General features: G+C 35.1%; 1 protein-coding gene across 2 annotated transcripts in view; it reads right to left on the bottom strand.

The window, feature by feature from the left end:
• RXFP1 (relaxin family peptide receptor 1) overlaps positions 1 to 17,426 on the bottom strand; it is a 90,113-nt gene that overhangs the window by 28,322 nt on the left and 44,365 nt on the right. Inside the window, exons 3-6 of one of the 2 annotated variants that reach the window (XM_081077004.1) lie at positions 14,427 to 14,525; positions 10,453 to 10,558; positions 5,233 to 5,304; positions 2,646 to 2,717 (exon numbers count right to left, since the gene is read on the bottom strand). In XM_081077004.1, the coding sequence (XP_080933130.1) occupies positions 2,646 to 2,717; positions 5,233 to 5,304; positions 10,453 to 10,558; positions 14,427 to 14,525 (349 nt within the window). The remainder of the gene's footprint in view (positions 1 to 2,645; positions 2,718 to 5,232; positions 5,305 to 10,452; positions 10,559 to 14,426; positions 14,526 to 17,426) is intronic. The other variant, XM_081077005.1, reaches the window with a different exon arrangement.

The following is a 17,426-nucleotide window of genomic DNA, read 5'->3' as shown; positions in this document are numbered from 1 at the left end:
AAGTATTAGTTCAAATTTCACTTCCACAGATAAGTGGACCACACTTATTTCTCTCTTTTCTTCACTCTAACAGATCTTAGAGTAAGTTGACATCCTGTAAAATTTCTCCTGCCAGAAATCTCCCCCTTCCGCTCTCAAGTGTAACTTTTGCTTAGGGGTAGTAAGAGATGACACCCTATAATAGAACCACTCCCTTCCCTCCCTTGCAAACCTGGAGCCCCAGCTCGGCACAGGAAGAAGTGAAGAATAGCTTCACCACTTCCCCTGAATACTTCAGGGAGCTCCCTTAAAAGCCAAAGGAAATCCCCCAGGAAAAGCCAGTTCATCAACCCCTGCACCCTATGCCCATCTGTTTAAGCCCAGCCCTCTTCGGAGCCATTCTTCACTGCTCTGGACCCCAAATGGTGACTCCTCTCAGTGAATCGTAATAGCAATTTTGGTCTGAACAACAAAGGTTCAGGACTTAATTAAGTAACCTCATTTATCAATCTCTCTTGTTGGGTGTATGTTGGTATTTTCTTCGCCCTAGATGATAAGCTTCTAGAGAGCGAGGGGCATGCCTTCCCCACTGGTAGCACAATGCTCTGCCTGAAACACTGAGGTGTGAGCTGCTGGAAGGCAGCACGTTTGACTTATTTTTCTGTGCCTCCCCCCAATCCATGGTGTTTAGCTGAAGAATTTGCACACTGTAAGGGTTAATGAATATTTATTGAAGAATGAGAAGGAAGTATCTAACAATTACCTATGAAAAACTGGAAGTCTGTTACATCTTTAGCGCCCAAACAATATTCCAGTTCTATGAAAAAACAAAACAAAACATGGAAAGAGACGGAGGACCCTTAAATTTACTCTCCAGGTCTGTACTACCTTTCACATCCATAGAACATTAAACCAAGCAGATGCTGTGTAGTAAGTTTTGAACAGTCGTGGAGGGGCAGGTTGCATTGGAAAGAAAGATAGTCCGGAGTCTGATGAGAATGAGTCCGATTTTGACTTTGGCTAGTTTGCTAAGATACAAAAGAGAAGGGACGGGATAGAAAGGAAGCGAACATGGCTAATTTGTGTCTCCAGTGGCCTTCTTTCATTTTGCTAGTAAAATGATCAGGTGAACTTCTTGACTCAATACCAAACTCTGATACTACAGGCTAGGAATCTGACTGAATGAGCTTCTTGGGTTAGGATAGAAAGCAAGAGGGCAGAAATGGAAACACAAGGGGTTGTTTATTTATGTGAATTTTTGGTTATCTTTTCATTCAATAACTTCTCCGAGGATGTTAGGTTCAGCTGCTTGGTAAAAACTCAATGAAATGGAAATTTGAGAAGGCCTATTGAAAAAAGCTTTGCTTTTAACCATGGGATACCAGTTCACATCCATTAGAATGACAGTTATAAAAACAACAACAACAAAACCCCAGAAAATAACAAGTCAATGAAGGTGTGGAGGAATTGAAACCCTCGTGCATGACATCGTTCACATGACATCCCCACAAGCGATGATCAAGGGTTTTGTTACGGAAAACAGTATGGGAGTTCCTCAAAAAGTCAAACATAGAATGACCTTAGGACCCAGCTGTTCCACTTCCGGGCATAGATGCCAAAATGTTGAAAGCAAGGACTCAAACAGATACGTGTGTACCCATGTCCACAGCAGCATTATTCACAATAGGCAAAAGGTAGAAACAACCCTAATATCTATTGATGAATGAATGGATAAACAAAATGTGGTTTATACATACAATGAAATATTGTTTAGCTTTATAAAGGGAGGAGATTCTGACACATGCCGCAAGACATTGTGCTATGTGAAATAAGTCTGACAGAAAAGAAAAAATATTATGCAATTCCACCTATATGGGATACCTAGAGTAGTCAAATTCATAGTGACAGAAAGTAGAATGGTGGTTGTCAGAGGTTGGGGGCAAGGTAAGTTATTGTTTAATGGGTATTGAGTTTTAGTTGAAAAAGAGATGGAAAAGTTCTAGAAATAGATGGTGGTGATGGTTGCAAAAAAAATGAGAATGTACTTAATGCCACTGAACTGTCCACTTAAAATGATTAAAATGGTAAATTTTACATTATGTGTATTTACCACAATTTTTAAAAAGGCTTTTACTCTTTTAACCATACAGTGCTTTATATATTTATATAGTCACGAAAGCAGGATTAGTAGAAAAAGAATAACTGGGAAAACTTTGGTTTTTCTCCGTCATACATTTTAATCACCACTAAGCTTTCTTATTTTGATTAAGTTCATTCAATCATCATTGCTGTAGCCATGGCTCATGCATATTGAGTTCTTACTCTGTGCCAGGCACAGGGGGCCTAATTCTTCCCATGGATTATCTCATTTGTTCCTTACAATAACACTGAGGTGGGTACTGTGATAATTTGTATTTTACAGTAGAGGAAATCCATGCTTAGAAGGGAAAATAAATCACTCAAGTTTACACAGCTAAGTGAGTGATGACGTCAGGGCTTGGCAGCTTGTCTGACTCAGCATCCCATGCTCGCTTCTGCAGCGTGACCTATGAGCCCCCTCAGCATCTCCAAAGCATTGCTATGGGCAGGAGGAGCTGGTATGGAGGGAAATGGGTCGGGCTGCCGGACCACTGTGGATGGACAAAGTAATTGGCACTGGTACTTACAGTTTAGTAAGATTGTACAGTCCTCGGAAAGCGTAGATGGATATGGATCTAATCTTATTGTTTTGCAGGCACCTGTGAAAATGATTATTAAAAGGAAAACATAATAAAACGGACTTTCAGTTTTACACGATGAAAAGAGTTCTGTGGCTGAATGGTGGTGATGACAATACAACAATGGATATACTTAATGCCTCTCTGAATGTACACTTAAAAATGGTTAAGATGGAATATTTGTGTCACATGTATTTTACAACAATTAACATTTTTTTAATTAACAAAAGGTAAACATAATGAAATAACTTAGTGAAAATAGATATCATGTAACTTTATACAACTTTTATATATAACTTTTTATATAACTTTTATGTAACTTTATGTAACTTTTATAAAGATGAACAGGTAACAGCTAAAATTTAATAGTTGACTTTTCTATGAATGAAATTTTAATACACAGCAAGGCATTAAAAAAACAGGCCCAGCACTAATAAACTAATAAAACAGGCCCAGACTTTTTAGCATTTCCTGCTACAATTCCTCAAACTTGTTGGTGTTCAGCACAGTGCTAGCAGAAGTACAAGTATGTGACATCTTTAAGTCCCCCAAACATATTCCATGTTAATAAAAAATCTGATGAGCAAATCGACTTTAATTTTATTAATTTGACACCCCAAGTCTTGCCCCCAAAAGTGTTTGAGGGAATTTACAAGGATTATATATGACAAAGAGTAAAATAACAAGAACCAGGGCTAGAAGAGTAAAAATTTGATAACCATGTTGAGAGAAGAATGCAGGTTTGCATAGGTAAGTCAAGTCATACTAGAAGTTTGGCCCTGAGTCAGCTGGAGGTCAAAGGGAACAGATACCAGCTCATTAGTAATTGCATCATATTCCCCCAGGGAAGCTTTGCACTTGTATGTATACTGGCACCAGGGGGAGGGAAGAGCCACCAAGGGCTCCACGCCTTGCTCTCAGTGCTGGTCACCATTGGCCTTTAGGGTGTTCTGAGTTTATATATAATTTTTCTTATACATTTGAGGAATGATAACGGAGAAGCCAATAAGAACGAACTCTCTGTTAATTAGAAATTTTGACTAAAAGAGATTCCCTATTTCTCCAACATGAAAAACCTAACTTTGATTATAAAATGTTATTAAATTATTCTGCATTTAGCAATTTCACAGAACATGCCTTGGTCCAATCACACAGTAGGTCATGTATCTTTCTCATTAATGCATAGAAAGACTTGAATATGTATTGATTTGTTTTTTAACTGCTGTAATGAGCAAGCAATAGACTGTATTTCCTGGAGGCTTAGCCAAGCTACACATCTAATAACCAATTAGAATTTTTTTTAATTAGGCTATTTTGATCTTTTATTACTTAGAACAAATTGGCTGTTCATGAATTACTTTAATGTTCATTGTTTAAAAAAGCTAAACTACTATGTTCTATAAACCTGAATTTTGATATTTAAAGTCCTAACCCCTTTTAAACATGTGAACATAAGGTGGTGCTACAGATCAGAAAAATTCTTCATATTCCAGAAATCTTATGATAGCATAGGAAGTATCATCTTGAAGTTTTTGTGTTGGGCCTAATTTTGAAAAGTTCTTTTCTGTTGATTGATAGATATCTAGAATAAAGTTCTAAAAAGTAATTTTTATTTTCAAATATGAAATATAGTTTTTGCAGATTATCTGGGTTTTGAGAACATGTCATTGAAGTGGATTAATTTTTTTCTTCCGATTTGGCTTTACTTCTGTTATTTTTTTAAAAAATGTATATATATATATATATATATATATATATATATATATATATATATATATATATATGAACCAGGTTTCTCAAGTGCAAAACCAATACTACTATGAGAACAAAACTAGGAATTCTGAGATGATTTCTAGATAGTGTGATTCAGGCACAAAATATTTAAACCTAATAATTCAAGCATATGACAATAACCTAAATGTTACGTAAACATCACTTGGGCTATTATGGATTTTGAGAGTATATACATCACGCTAAACTGAAGAGAAGCTAGCATGTCAGATACTACTTAAGGCCAAAATAAAACTCAACCTGCATGTCAGATGCAAAAATGACATCAATCTCCAAAACAACATGCTGGGGGAGTGGGGGTTTAAACCACAAGAACTTGCTATCTTAAGTGGAGACTGAGTTTGTAAACTATGGAAGAAAACTCATCATTATCTAATCTTGACCGCAGATCTGGTAAAAGACCTTCACGTCTTTCTCTAAAGTGGTTGTTAAGATGATCCACTGTAGAACAGTGCAGAGTAAAACCTCGGGAGGCTCCTCCTTTTGGAAGAGCATGGCAGGAGTCCCAGCACACATTCTCTAGTTTATTTGTCTATCTAAGATTTTTCTAGAATGGTTTCTAGAACTACTCAAAAAACACACACAAAAGTTACCCAGTAGTCTTCAGCTAACAGATAAATATTTCCCAAGAGAGGGATCAGATTTAGGCAGTGGTATAGTGTTGGTTTCCGAAGAAATGGGAAGAAACAGCTGTGCAAAAAAAATGTTAGTTAATTTTAATACCAGGAGTTAAATTTTTTCTTACAGTTTCTGAAGATCATGGTACTTCTCAAAGCCGTTAGGAGGAAGTTTTCTTAGTAAGTTCCACTGAAGTGACCTGAAATAAAAGCAAATTTTGGTTCTTAAAGGTTTTTTTTCCTTTTTTTTAAAAAAAAACTATAACAAATGGGTCATTATAAACTTTATTTACTTTAGTAGCAGCTTTCAGGAAATATTTTGTTTCATGGTGTCATGATCATATTCATAGTATCAGTTGAAATAGGTCTGTTGATTTGGTATTATTAAAGACACTCTCTTTTCTTAAATTAGGTTACAACATTGTAATTCTGACAAGAAAATTTAAAAATAGTAAAACTGGGAAAAAACTTTTTAGTTATGTTCTCCTTTTCTTTTTTTATTTCTCAACATTAGAAAGCATCTTAGTTTTGAATGACAATACAAATAGTGCTTTCTGTTTAAAACACATTTAAGAACTTAAATAACTTTATATTCCTCAACATTTCATTGCTAACATTCCACTACCTTTGCTTCCTTTGAAATTATTTATAAAGAAAACTGTCAATTGGTACATACACTTGAACTATCTTTATTCAATAAGTGATCCCATTTCAATTTTTAATAAATGACATAGAAAGATTTTCCTTTGTGTCACAATTTGAAAAGTAGCTTAACACAGACCAGGTCCACCTCATTGTGGTTGTATTGAAACGAACTTAACTTTAAACAAATTTTTAAATAAAAGCAACGTAATATAGTAGGAACAAAATAAAACAAGCAGAAAAACCCCACACTGTTGCAGCTGGGGTCCCTTTTACGAATTAGACATACGCGTATTCTTTCCATGTCAGTTTCTTTTTTGTTAATTGTAAAAGAATGGATTTGGACTAGATTGCCTCTCATAATATGATGCTAATATTATTACTATCATATAAGATAATGTAACAGATGCTGATTGATAAATGAGCAATAGACTGCATTGTCTGGAGGTTGACGACCGTGGGATAAACATTTGGAAATACTTGATTGATATAAAGAACTCAGGTTAAGACAGTGTAATACAATAGGCACTAACAACATTAGTTGTGAAGTTGGTTTGTACTAGTGTTGCTTAAACTTAGTAATGAATCCTTTTTAAAGAAAAACGTTTCTCAGACTACCCAGAACACATTTTTGGAATCTAGTTTGAGAAATAATGTTCGAGAGTCTAGAAGACCATACATTCTCAACAAGGGCGTTATAGATCAAAGGTGGTGAAAATTGGTTCTTAGGGAGTGAAAATTTTCTTTTCCAATGAATAAAGAACAGGTATACAGAAATATAGTATATCTGTAGTATTAAAATTCCACAGGAAGGGACCAATAGGAAAAAATGCCTAAGAAGGCTTTGGGGGGTGGCGGGGCAATATTTGAAAGAAAAAAGAAAAAAGTTCAGAAACACTGTTCTAGACTATAAATATCCATCACTTAATGATTTTTTTTTTAATGAATGAATACCAAAAGTAGATTAACTCCATAGTAACTCTCTCTTGAAGTCACTGTTAGCTGTCGAGTTGTCACCAAGTGTTCCTCCCTTTTTTATATTAGCTAACTGAGAATCCTTTTTTTACTGATAATTCTCACTTGGCTTACATCCTCAATTCTGCTTTACATCGTGTTTAAATATTTGTGTTGAATAAAGATAAATTGTTAAATATCTGAGTTTGATTTAAGGATATTGATGAAAGTTTAGTGTGTTCATTCTCAAAAACAGGTTCATTCATTTTCTCAATGAACATGTATGGATGCCTTCTTTTGCATTTTGGGAAAAAAAGATAATATCCCTGCTCTTAACAAGCTAATATTCTATTTGGATGACAACATATTTTATCTATAAACAGAGATTTTTTTCTTTGGATAATAACTTTAGTCTTATAGCCCAGGCTAAAAAAACAATCAACTTGTTTTATTTTTTCATTGTATTTACTTGTAAATTCAATTTAAAAACATTGTTTAGAGCTTGTTATACGCTGTTAGGAACATTGGAGGATATATAGAAAAACCATGTTTTAAGTTCCCATGGAATTTATGGCATTTCCTTTTTTCTTGTAGAGAAGATTAGGACACCAATCTCTATAGTACAAGGAAGAATGTTTCATATAATTAAAAGAGACATAAATGAGTTCCTATGAGAGAATGCCAGAGGACGAGGTTAACTGCACCTGAGCGGGAGGGTTACTCTACAGGGAAGGAAGAATCATTTAAGGTCTCCTAAACAATGTTTCTTATTAATGGGTTTATATTAATTGTACCAAGGATTCATAGGCTTCTTTTTCCCAAATGATGCCAAATATTTTCACAAATAGCATTATCTATAGTTTCATAATACCCCATTGAAATGGAAAGAGGTAGGTATTATTATTCTCACTTAACAGGACAAAATACTTTTTATTATAATACCATAGGTCCTTGTATTTTAAAATTAAATATCCCAAGTTTAACTATTCACAAAGTGAGGTGTGTGAGCAACTGCTAGTTTTATTATTATTGTCAAAGCTAGCTCTAATTTTTATAAAGCTCTTATTAGATCATGTAGTTTTAATGATTAAATTCTAGGACCTTAAAGTCAGCTCTCACACAAAGTTAACGTTTAGCAAGCTGGAACAATGCATAAATAACCATATTTATCTGTTTGTCTCTTTTGTTTATTAGCATTTATGTGAAACATATTAAAAAAAACACACCCAACTTCAATAAATATTACTTGCATTATTGGCTTCTTTGATACTTTACTTATTTTTGACTTAGTCCATTTCTGATATTTCCCTGATAGTTCCAATTCAAAATAAGGAATGAGCTCAGTAATAAAATTTGGTATTTCTTTTTCTAATGTTTGCCGTAAAGCCTAGAGTTCCTTTTCTCTCTGGAACTGACCATAGACTGGGAGAAGGTGTGATGCTGAGTCAGTGTTCTGCAGAGAAAAGTAAGAATGAGCAACATGAATCAAGCTGCTCAACGCAAAGTACAAGAAAATGCTATTTTTCAACATAAAATAAAATAACGTGTCATAGACATAAACTGATATTCATTCTCACATCCCCAAGTGTCTGTTAGAAATTTCCACTGAGTGACCTCTTAATCTCAAGTTGAAAAAAAGTGTCTAAAATTGGAGTCCTAATCTTCCCCACTTACTGTCACGAGTCTCCCCATTCCTGGATCACTCTATTACTAAGAAGAGAAACCTTGCAGTCCTCTGGGACCCCTTCTTCTCCCTCACCTTTCTGGAGTCAGTCATTCATGAGGATATGATCCCAGTTATTTTCCTTACACCAAGCGTTCAAAAGAGGTGGCTCACATATCTGCACACATCTCTTTATGAATGTATGTATGAATGAATGTATATATGTACATATGTATGTATGTATGTATGTATTGAGCCAGAAGAACTTAAAAAAAAACAACACTGAATCAGAGTGCCTTTAGGTGAGACATGTACTTTCTCATTAGTCATTGCCTTCTCCTCCTCCATCCCTTCAGCTCTCTCCTTCCGTTCCTCTTTTACAAAGGTTGGCTGAATTATTTAAGAATAAAATTAAATGTTATTTGTGGAAAACTGAAAAATGATATTGGTGGCATCCAGGTATTTTTTTGGTTTGGGTTTTCTAGTAAATTGATCCAATGCATCCAGGTATTTTTTTGGTTTGGGTTTTCTAGTAATTTGACCCAAGCAGTGAGGGTAATTTTTTTTTTCTTTGAAAATAGAATGAAATCATAAATTTTTATATCCAGGAGTTCTAGTAAGAATTTAAATCATGGAAACTGTCCACAGGACCTCAGATTTGGGGGAGGGATAATCATTTTTTTCTAGTAAGACTAATTACTACACGAAAGATCTATGGTGAGTTGAAGCCAGAATGTTATGCTTAGTTTAGATGGGAATATTATCTCCTTTGGAAAAGTCTCAATGGCTTAACATGTTTAATGTTACCAGCTCATTATCAATTTGGATAAACTCCCCAGATTCTGTTAATTTTATCCCCATAGCTATTCCCCATTCCTTATATATGCCAAGCATATGAGTTACTGTATTATGTGGTTTAGGTTGAAAAAGGCAGGACTTGTCAACATTTATAAATTTAAGAATTACTCCTGGGGTGGCTGGATGGCTTAGTTGGTTAGAAGGTGAACTCTGAACAACAGGGTTGCTGGTTCGATTCCCACATAGGCCAGTGAGCTGTGCCCTCCACATCTAGATTGAAGACAACGAGCTTCTGGAAGGGGTGGCCATATGGCTCCATTGGTTAGAGCGCAAGTTCTCAACAAAACGGTTGCCAGTTTAATTCCCACATGGGATGGTGGGCTGCGCCCCCTGCAACTAAGATTGAAAACACTGATGGACTTGGAACTGAGCTGCGCCCTCCACAACTAGACTGAAGGACAAATACTTGGAGCTGATGGGCCCTGGAGAAACACACTGTTTCTCATTTAAAAAAAAAAGAATTACTTCTATTTTATCCACTTATACTCAAAAATCAGAGCCATCAAGCACTAAAACATCTGGATGAAAACAAAAAGCCTCAGCAAAAATATAGGATTAAAATATCTATTCTCCACTGATTTCTTTTGAAAGTTTCAGCCAAATGTGTGTTTGTATTGCTGAAGTTTATTGAACTCAAATTAGTACTGGATCAACAAACTGCCTATTATGAGGATAATTTTTTTTTTACATATATAAGTTTGAGTTACTTAGGAAAAATCCAACATCAACATCTCTGAGTCAAATGTGATTCAGAGAGTTAGATTTTAAGTGTGAAGTTCTGGGAATATTTTATCCAATTTATTTTACTTGTTTTCTCTTTTATTCATACACGAATGGATTAAAATTTATGTTCAAAGAGCTTTTCCAGTATGTGTCAAGTGAAAACTCTATGAAAAAAGAAATCTCTATATAATAGCTTAATTGGCAGCCTTTTTTCTGTAGTAGTACATACAACTGATGGCATATTTTGTTTAGATAAAATATGGTGATACTAACTACTTCATAAGGTTGCTATGAAGGACTCAATAAGTTAATGTATGGAATAATTTAAATAGGGGCTAGCGTTTCATAAATGCAAAATAAATATCAGTAATCATTATAATTGACCACAGAACAATGACATCATCTTTGAATAAAAATGCATTATGAATAATTACAAAGGCCTTAATTATGATACAAGTTCACAGGTGCTATTCTGGCCGTCAGGATGAAGCCATTCTTTTCTACTTACATTACAGTCACATTTGAAGAAACTGATGGAACAGCTCGTAATTTGGTCTCATCACAGCCAAGCTCTAAGCCTCGGCAAAGACATTGCATGGGCACAGAACCGACCACTGAATAAAGAGGAGGTAGTAAGAAATGAGGACAGTGAGGGGCCAAGAAGAGGAGGGTAATGAAAAGAAAGAAATGAAAAGCTATGAAAATTATTTAGCACAAAAGTATGTTATGTCTTACCTAAGCAATTTGGGCAGTGCTTTCAATTAAGGTTCCAACGTTTGCTTTTAACATTAAAATGGTGCTAGAACATTAAGATATGAAAATATACAGATTTACCAGCCCAAGCATTTTCTTTTCTTTTTTAAAAAATATCAGATGGTTCTTCTCCATTTTTTGCAAATGAAAGAAATCATCTGCTTTTACTCACCTTGGGAGAGAAGCCATGTCTGCGGGGGCATGAGCGTGTGTAGTGGGCTTTAATGTCCATATTAAAGCTGCTACTTAAGAATAAAATATTTATTCATCACATAATCAAATCTTTAATGGAGGACTAAGTCATTTTGAAATATCATGAAAGAGGAGAACTCAACACTGAACTGTAGTGTTGGCAGATATTTTTTCTGGAAAATTCAGGGGTTTTTCAAAGGATTTTTACGTGATCTTACTTTGGCTTATGCAGGGATGTAACGATGTAGGAAACTTCATTTACAGGAGTGAACATTTTTTACACATAGGTCTTATTCTTGAGTGTTGGAAAGAGGAAGATGAGGATGGATGCCTTTGACCATCACGTGGGGCTGTGGTGACAGTCTTAAACATGGGATCCAATATTTTTAAAGTCTATGAGAGATTTGCAGTAATGTGTTCATATAGCTAAACAGTAAAATGGGATTATTAGCATAGTAAATATAGCCTGATTCCTGCATCTATGAGCAATGGATGATTCCTGGGACAAAGAGGAGTGCTTCCCCTCTACATTTACTTTGAAGCTCTGAACTGTATAGCACAGGTTACAAACAAATGTCTACAGGGGAAGAGGCAAAGTAGTTGTAGACTGTGTCCAGATGTCCCAGTGGAACAACTTCTCCTAACTGTTGCCATACTAGGATAGGAAGACGTGTAGCTACGTCAACCAACTTCCTCAAAGATGCCAGAAATACAATGTTTTACATATAATTTCCTATTTTTAAAATGATAATAGCTAACTTAACATTTTCAGATATCATAGGACAAATCAAACTTTCTATGAGAATGTTCTGCTTGCAGACTTCCAGTTTTGACTTTTCTAGTAAGGCTCCCAGAGCATAGAAATGTGTCTAAATGGCAAAGTAGAGATTCCTGGGGTGGAGCTGGTGGCTGACTGCTTATGAGCACAGTTGGCCACAGCTTCTGCTCCGATATGGGTGACAGGTGTTCTTCCTCTCCTCCCAAATAACTCTGCAGACACCTTTACAAGATCAGGAGATAACAAGATCATAACTTAGGTTTTGTGTTTTTTTGTAAACAGAGTCTCTGCCAAGAACTTTTAAACAGTTTTATAGTGGTATGTAACCAGTTGGGCTATAAACCTCTGAAAACTGACTCTGTCTATTTACGTAAAAGCCATTTTGAATGTGAGTGTGTGTTTCTGTTGTGGGGATGGGATGGTGAGGGTTGGGAAGATGAAGGTCTAGAGAGTGAGAGTAAGAAGGGTAAAACTGGAGGGCAGGGAGATTAGCATTAATTCCAGTATGTTTTTTTCTACTTATAGAAGCTGAATTAAGATAATCCATAGATGTTGATTATAGGGTTACCTATAATAGGGAAAAAATGAAAAACAAAACAAAACAAAAACACCTAAATATCTAACAACAAAAGAATGATTAAGCAAATTATGTCACTTAATATGTATGTTATAATATATTTCAAAGGGTTTATGATAACAATAACATATATTCTTATAATAATATAAGCATAACATTATGCTTTTAGATTATGCTAAAATGGTAATTGAAAATATGAGAAGATGGTTTGTACAGGACATTTCAGCTGTGTTAAAATAAAAAAGGATGAGTAATGCACAAGCTAGTTAATGCTGGTAGCCTCTGTGTGGTGAAATTATGGTTGAGAAAAGAATTCTTTCCAACTCTCTGTACTTTCCAAATCCTCAAATTTAAACTTTATAAATAATATTAGTTAATGGCAGATAGAATATTTTCTGTGATACTATTCTTGAGAAGAGTCTTTATAAATGTGAATTTTTCACATTCTTTCATTTAGCCAAAAATGATTGTAAGCCATTCTCAGCTTAATTTCTAATAAATCTTTATAATAATCTGATTTAGATAAAGTGGCACAATAGGAACCTTAATTCAAGTATCACTCCCAAATTTTACACTATATTTTCTATTCCATTTTCACACTGCTTTTAAGTTTCAAAAAGATATTTCATTATAACCACCCCTCCTCAAATTGTCGTTAAAAAATTCTAATTAAAAATTATATATTTGTTCTTTCCTAAGTACTGATAAAAACATTACCTCTATGTCTTTTGATATATCATTTATTGTGTAGCTGCATTCCTCTTGTGTAATTATACTTGTGACAAATTTCTCTCAGAGTTCAGGATCAGGCAAACATTTATTTTTCTGGCTGACTTGATCTGTTCCTCTCCCCACCATTTGTTAGTTTTTACTTTACAAACCACACTATGAGAGTTATGGAGCCCAACATCTTCCCTCTAACCTAATGACTACAAAATTCAGAACTAAGCTTTGGACGCAGCTACTGAACTTTTCTCAGTGGAGATTTCCTTATTTTTCTGTTCCATTCTCTTTCCCATTTCCCATTAATTTTTTTTTTTTGGTCTTTTATGTTATATTAATGGTTTGAATCTGTTAGTAGCCATATTTTTATTTTAAACCGCCTAAATTCCATTTGGGAATAAAGTAAGATATAAAAAGATTCCATTAAAATTGAAGAAATGAAAGGATACACCATAAAACAAAAAGAAACGAAAAGCTATGTTTTGAGATAAGGTGGCTTAATCCATTAATTTCTGTTTCATTATATTAGCAGTTGAATTATACCTGTTAACTTTTTTCTTTCCCCAAAGCTTTTAGCTTTTCAATGATCAAGTAATTTGGTTTTCATATTCTGGGAGACAACGTGAGGCTGAGTAACCTGTGAGATTTACAGGAGGACTGGGTACCCCCTTAAACTGGGGACCGTTAGTAGTTTTTCTTAATCTCATTTGAGTACTGAAGACAAAAAAATATTAAAAATTAAAACAAAAGCCCTCATTTACAATTTATGGTAGAACACAAAAGAAAAATTATTGTAAAGGAGTCCTCCTCCCAACCCCTGCATTTTAACTAATGAAAAGCTAGGATCAAGATATAAGTCACAAATTGACAATGGCACAATTTATTAGAATAGACTGAACTTATGTAAAAGAAGTTATTTATGTAGATCTTCCTGATCTAAAATATCATAGCCTTAATTCTTGAGGTTATACCCTCCCACACCCTCTCCTGTGCTTTTGGAGGTTTTTGGTATATCATTAGACATAGCAGGTTATAATTAAAAAGGCTTTTTTTTTTTTTTTTTGTAGCTCTACAGTTTAGACCTCAGAAGATTTTTCATCTACAAACATTAAAATCCAAACAGCTTTTCTGCTCTTCTACTTCCATTGTTTCCATTATATTAGTTTATAGTGACTGTAAAAAGGGGACATAAAATAACAACCCTGACTGACTGACAGTAATTTTTGTTCACAATATCTGACATTATTTATTATTTTTATACTAAGATCCATGAATCATTTTTAAATAAAATACTCAAATTAAGACGGCATGTCCGATAGAGTTTGCAATGAGAAAACCACAACTAACCTTTTTTTAAAAAACAAAACAAAACAACAAGTATGTTGGATTCAACTTTTAAAGATATGATGCCTTACCATGGATTCATGGAAAAGGAGACTCAACAACTCTGATTACTTACGGCATTCTGATGTTTCTGCATCAAAGGAATATGGGAAAGTCATTGTGTAGTTATAGGCCAAGTATTTGTCAAGTTGCAAAGACCATCCATTGTTGTCTCCTAAAATAAAAACCAAAGAGCAGAAACGTTCAAGAAAACAGAAATATTCTGGTTTGTTGGGGGAAATGTTCCTCACTTTAAAATAAATGAGTGATTCTCAAACTCAGTGAGATAAACTTTATCTGGGAGCTTGGTACAAAGGTGAATTTCGGGCCCTGGTTCTAGAGATCCCGATTTCATATGTCTGAGTTGGGTCTCGTAGTCTCCATTTTTAACAGGCACTCTAGGTGATTCTTCGGCCAAGCAGTATTTGGACTACATTTTAAGAAACAGTACTTTAGATGTACTGAAATGCAGCAGTGTTCTTGGCATGTGTTAAGATGGAAAGACCGTCATGACAGGTAAATTAAAAAAGAAAGAAAACAACTTGAGTTGTTGAGAGGCAAATGCACTTGGATGTTGAGTCACTGAAGGGACAGATCATGGGGAACATGGCCATCGTATCGTTAGCTGCAACAAGCCCTGAGTGGCTACTGTAGATTGACTCACTCAGCCTCCATTCTGTTCCTCCTTCACTGGTGTGTTCCTGTGTAGCAAAGACTGAAAAGCTTACAACGACCTTTCACATCTCCTTTATACCTAGGACTTGGGGTGCACTCACATGTATTTTGGTTAGGGGAAGAAAGGCAGAGGTCATTTTCCTGCAGCAGTGTCTAACACAGAGACATTGTGTGAAGAGGCAGCGTGGCAGTGGTTGGGCATTTCATGTGTTACCCACTTGGTGAGTATTAAGACGCAGTGGTGTTGGTGGAAGGGGCAGCAGGGTCACTGCTGTCTCAGATTCTGGATTGCAGTGATGGGGGTGAGCCCTTGGCTTTAATGGCACCAGTGGGAATCTTGCTGACTCCCACTCTTCGAGCCCTTCTGAAAATTTTGTAATTACTAATTTCTGTTTGACATACCTAGAGTGGGTTCTGTTTCTTACATTAAACCCTGATAGATCAGAGACCGATTGAATTATTGGATTAAAATATGGTTTAAATATGATTGGGCATTTAGCTCATTTAGGGAGCTCAAGTGGAATCTCATGAATGAGAACAAAATAATGCACTTTTTCTGAACCCATTAGTTTCAGTGTGGCTTAGTTTTGGTGTCTCACTACAGGAATGTTGGTGACACTTTTCAGCATTCTCTGGCCTCTCCCATATGGGTTCTGAGGGTTGGGTCAGGATCCTTATAAAGTGTTCTGCTCTACTGGGCTCCAGAATTGTCTGTGTTTCCTTGGCTGTCAGGTTTAGAATTTTATGGCATTAAATAGTCTTTCCTGGTTTAGCTGAGTTTGTTGACTTTTTGGCTGGTTTTCATTTTTGAAAACTTGGTTCATGTCTTTAGGTATGAAAAAGAAAAATTCTGTGAGAGATTTTAATCTCCCATGTTAACAGAGAAATTAAATATTAGCACTTAGCATCTGAAAGAACTAATATTTAGCAAGTACCTAAAACATTGTACTGGGTAATTTATTTTATCCTCATAATTGCTCTATGTGGTCATTATTGTCATTTCCATTTACACATGAAAAAACTGATTCTGAGAAGTTTAAGTGAGTCACTAAGAAACATAATTATTTAAAATAACTAAATAATTAAAACAACATTATTTAAATTTTTCTTTACTAAGCCACTAAATTATTTAACCAGTTTATATTCTACCTGTAGAATTCCAACTTTTTGTGACATCAGCTTTAAATATTTAGCTAATACTATTTGTTACCTATTTTTCTGTTATCTGTTTCATTTCCATTATTGAGGCTCTTATATCATATTTGTGTGAATTATACAAACATTTATTTAAATAACAAACAGAAGTAGTTATTAGCTGGAATTTAAGTTCATCATTATTGTTATGCATGGAATCAATGAAAGCATTGCAAATCATCAAGGTATTACTAAAATTTTTAAAAAATAAATTAATTTTTACATTAATGTTATGAATATTTATCCATTGATAAATGTTATAAATAAAATATGTAAGATACATCATTTGGCTCTGGATATGTTGAGGCATTGATTCTTTTTATAAATAATTTTTTGTGTGTAGTGTCTGAAGGACTTCACCTCGTAGGCAGCCAGGGCCTGTTGTACTTTGGGGGAAGAGGAGGTGCACACTCATATTCATGTTTATGTTCCTGACACATCCCCTTGGACCTCAGAAAAGAGCAATGGGAATTAGCTGAGGTGACAGCATTCCAGAGCACAGGCCTATTACTGTGTTTCTTTGCTACTATGAAATTCATCTGATCATGGGGCTGGGTGACCCCCAGAAGATGTTGATTTTCTCTTTAGTAAGCCCTATACTTAACTGAACTTTTACAAATGAACTATTTCAATTTGCTACATTTTTATCATTAATAGTGCAGTCCTTAAAATCATGGGTTCTTTCCTAATCTTTTGTCCCCCACCATCACTCTCTTGCCCTTGTTCAGTTACAAGGGGTTCACTAGATATGGCCTTAGTTGCAACATTTTAGTCCAATAAATCCGAATGAGGTAGTTATTTATGTTGTTTCTGTTCTCTGTGCCTTAATCTTACTCTTCTTTTTTTTCTTCTTTTCTACCTCATTGTACCTCATCCCATCCCCACCAGTTGGAAAAAAAGAGGGAAAGGAAGAGAATAAGAGGTGATGTCAGAAGGGAAGTGGGGAATTTTAGAAGGCAGAAAGAAACAGGACAAATCTGCTTCTACTTCCCCAAGTCACAGCGTATATTATGTAGGAGAGATCCTTTTTGAAACAGCAACATCTTCAAACAAACGAGCTTTTTAGTAGTTAGTTATTACCTTCCATTCTGCCTTCCCAAAGCATTTCTTCCCTCCCACCAGAAGGCAGGGATATATAACTTAGGAAATATAGCCAAAATTGCAAAGTGGAAAGTAAGCATTTTTAAGAAGCTTTTAGTATATGTGT

The sequence above is a fragment of the Rhinolophus hipposideros genome (assembly GCF_964194185.1).
Source record: "Rhinolophus hipposideros genome assembly, chromosome: 16".
Lineage (NCBI taxonomy): Eukaryota > Metazoa > Chordata > Mammalia > Chiroptera > Rhinolophidae > Rhinolophus > Rhinolophus hipposideros.
This window is presented reverse-complemented; position numbering and strand designations above follow the sequence as displayed.